Source organism: Microtus ochrogaster, linkage group LG8 (genome assembly GCF_000317375.1).
Source record: "Microtus ochrogaster isolate Prairie Vole_2 linkage group LG8, MicOch1.0, whole genome shotgun sequence".
In the NCBI taxonomy this organism is placed as follows: Eukaryota; Metazoa; Chordata; class Mammalia; order Rodentia; family Cricetidae; genus Microtus; species Microtus ochrogaster.
In genome coordinates, this window is record NC_022033.1 from 23,611,074 (window position 1) to 23,613,945 (window position 2,872).

Consider the following 2,872-nt stretch of genomic DNA (forward strand, 5'->3'; position numbering starts at 1 on the left):
GCGAGGGCGCGGCGGGAGGGGGCGCCACGCGGAACAGCCGCTGCCCCGGCCCGGCGCGCTCACCCTCTAGGGCCTCGAAGATCGCCTGCGCCATCTTGGAGCTGCCGCCGCCGGGGGAGTCGGAGCTGGGGCTACGCAAGCATTGTGGGAACCGCGGCGGCGGCGGCGGTGGTGGCGGGAGCGGGGCCGCCAGGGGGCGCCCAGGAGCCGGCGCTGAGCCCCCTGCCCCGGAAACACAGCTTTCCCTGCTGTCCGCCGGAGGCCCAGTCCCCTAGTGGTTCCAATTCTGCACGTCCGACCCTCGCACGCCACCTCCGAACGCTGGCACCGACCCCAATTCTGCAACACGCATCCCATTATCGCTGCACGCAGTGTTCTCCAGCTTTGCAACACCAACCACCCTGCAACTGTACCACGCATGTTGGAAAGCAGCCTTGTCGAATGACTCTCATCTCTGCGTGCTCTTCTTAACCCCGATCTCCAGCTTTGAGGGCAATCTCCGTTCCTATTCACGTCTCTCGACCCTGATCTCTGAGACCCCATTTCTGCCACAAACCCTATACCCATCTCAGCCATCCCTATCCCAAGTTCATAGGGATCCACCCCACTCCCTAATTTCATGCCCTTTATTTATGTGCGTTGGTGTTTTGCCTGCATGTATGCCTGTGTTGAGTCCCCTGGAACTGGAGTTATAGATGGCTGTGAATGGTGCTGGAAATTGAACCCAGGTTCTCTAAAGAGCAGCCAATGCTCTTAGCCAGTGAACCATCTCTCCAGTCCCTCATGTCCTCTTTTTTACGTTTATTATTTATTTGATTTTTTTGTGTATGCACACACATAGCAAGTGTCTGTACACACACAAACACACCACAGCCCATGTATGAAGATCAGAGGCAAGGTTGAGGAATCGATTCTCTTCTTCCACCATATGAAACCCTGGGATTGAACTCAGGCTCTATAACAAGTACCTTTGCCAATGGAACCATTTCTACGACCTCTCTTGTTTTGCTTATAATCTACCAGGTTTAATTTGTATATTGTTTGGTGTGGGGTCATCCACTGGAGCATGGTCTTCCAGGGACTATGGTCTTAAAAGAAACTGGCTTTCCCTCCTTGATGGGGAGTGTGAGCTCCTCCCTCGTGCATTCTGGAATGTTGATTGACTTGATCCTGTGCAAGCAAAGAAAGCAGCAGCTGGTCTGAGTTTATGAGTTATTATAGTCCTTCATTTCCGAGACACTATTTCACCCCAGTCCTCCCCGGCCTCTGGCTCTTATATCTTTTCACCCCCAATCCAGGAGTCTTGGTAGTGGGAAGAGATATAAGATACAGGCCCCTTTCACTGTGGCTGTGCACTCCACTGACACTGTGACCAGCAGTGAGTTTCTGTTAGCTGTCATCCATGCGCAGAGAAAACTCTCTGATGATGGCCGAGAGCTGCCCTAGTGTATGGGCAGAGGATAGGAATGTAAATGACAGGTTGATATTATGAACATTCAATCTTTAAAAATAATTGTGGGGCTGGAGAGATGACTCAGTGGTTAAGGGCACTGACTGCTTTTCCAGAGGACCTGGGTTCAATTCCCAGCAGTCACATGGCAGCTCACAATTGTTTGTAGCTCCGACACACTCACACAGACACGCATGCAGACAAAATACCAATATATATAAAATAAAAGTGAATCATTAAAAATATTTACCTGCAGTGTGCAGAAGGGATGCCAATCTGTTGCCCTTGAGTAACACAGAAGAGCTGGAGGAAGCCCGCACAGGGAAAGGGGAACCAGAGAGATGCCATCAGCAATGGATGGCTTCCATAACCATAGCCATATTGTTCTAAGACTGACTACCACGTATTTGACTCCAAACATCCTCCTTGTTTATCCACAGATATCTATTTAAGCCTCAGCCAAAGGAATAATCAATACAAACCACAGTTTTCACTTTCTCCACTAAACTCCAAAAATTAAGAAATAAATGCGCTCAGAGCTTCTCTCTTTTGGAACACTGCTACTGTGTTCTACTAATTTGCTTCCGAAGCCATCTGCATGTCACCACTGCGGATTCCTCAGCCTGCCCTGAACATGAAACATTCCCCTTGCTGCTCTTTGCCTCCCATCTGTGCAAACACCTGAGCTCTGAGAAAATCTCCCTACAAAATCCACTCATTTGCTGGCTATGTTGGCAACCTTTAATTCCACCTCTCAGAAGGCAGAGGCAGGTAGATATCTGCAGGTGGAGTTTCTGTGTCTTGGCAACTGCTCCCAAATAACCACTCAGAGTCTTATTATTAATTATAACACCTCAGCCGATAGCTTATGCTTATTACTAACTAGGTCTTACTGTTTGGTTGGAACCTCTAGCTCACTCCTGCTTGGTCCATAAAGCCCTGTTCCTGTTCTCTCTCTCTCTCTCTCTCTCTCTCTCTCTCTCTCTCTCTCTCTCTCTCTCTTTCTCCTTCCCTCTCCAAACCTTACCCTCTCTGAGAATCTCCAGCAAAGGGAGGGCACCAAAAAATCCAGCCATGTTCTCTAGACTGCTTCCTGTTGTCTGGGGGTGTTGAAATCTTTGGGGGACCCGAGAAAGCTGGGATGCTGGCCAAGTCCTGGAGTTGCTGGTTGTGTGTCTGGCTGTTTCACTTCTGTCCAGGCTTTGTGGAACTGTCTATAGCAGCTAGGAAACTGCAGGCTTAGTTGCAGCAGTCTGTGGGATTGGACCACTTGGAGCAGCTATTGTGAAGTTGCCAGGATGCAGATTTTGAAGGGATGCCTGGGCCCTAGCAGGATGCTGGCAAAGCAGAAGATAAAGTTAAGAAGTTTTAGGGGGATTTTTTTCTTAGGTCCTGGTAATTGAGGGAAAGGAACCCCAAGAC

At 49.6% G+C, this 2,872-nt stretch overlaps 1 protein-coding gene across 2 annotated transcripts in view; it reads right to left on the bottom strand.

The window, feature by feature from the left end:
* Window positions 1–150, bottom strand: part of Znf341 (zinc finger protein 341) — a 41,681-nt gene extending 41,531 nt beyond the window's left edge. For both annotated transcript variants that reach the window (XM_026787260.1, XM_005363095.3), the window contains exon 1: window positions 64–150. In XM_026787260.1, the coding sequence (XP_026643061.1) occupies window positions 64–94 (31 nt within the window). In that variant the 5' untranslated portion in view covers window positions 95–150. The remainder of the gene's footprint in view (window positions 1–63) is intronic.
* Between the last annotated feature and the right edge of the window lie 2,722 nt (window positions 151–2,872).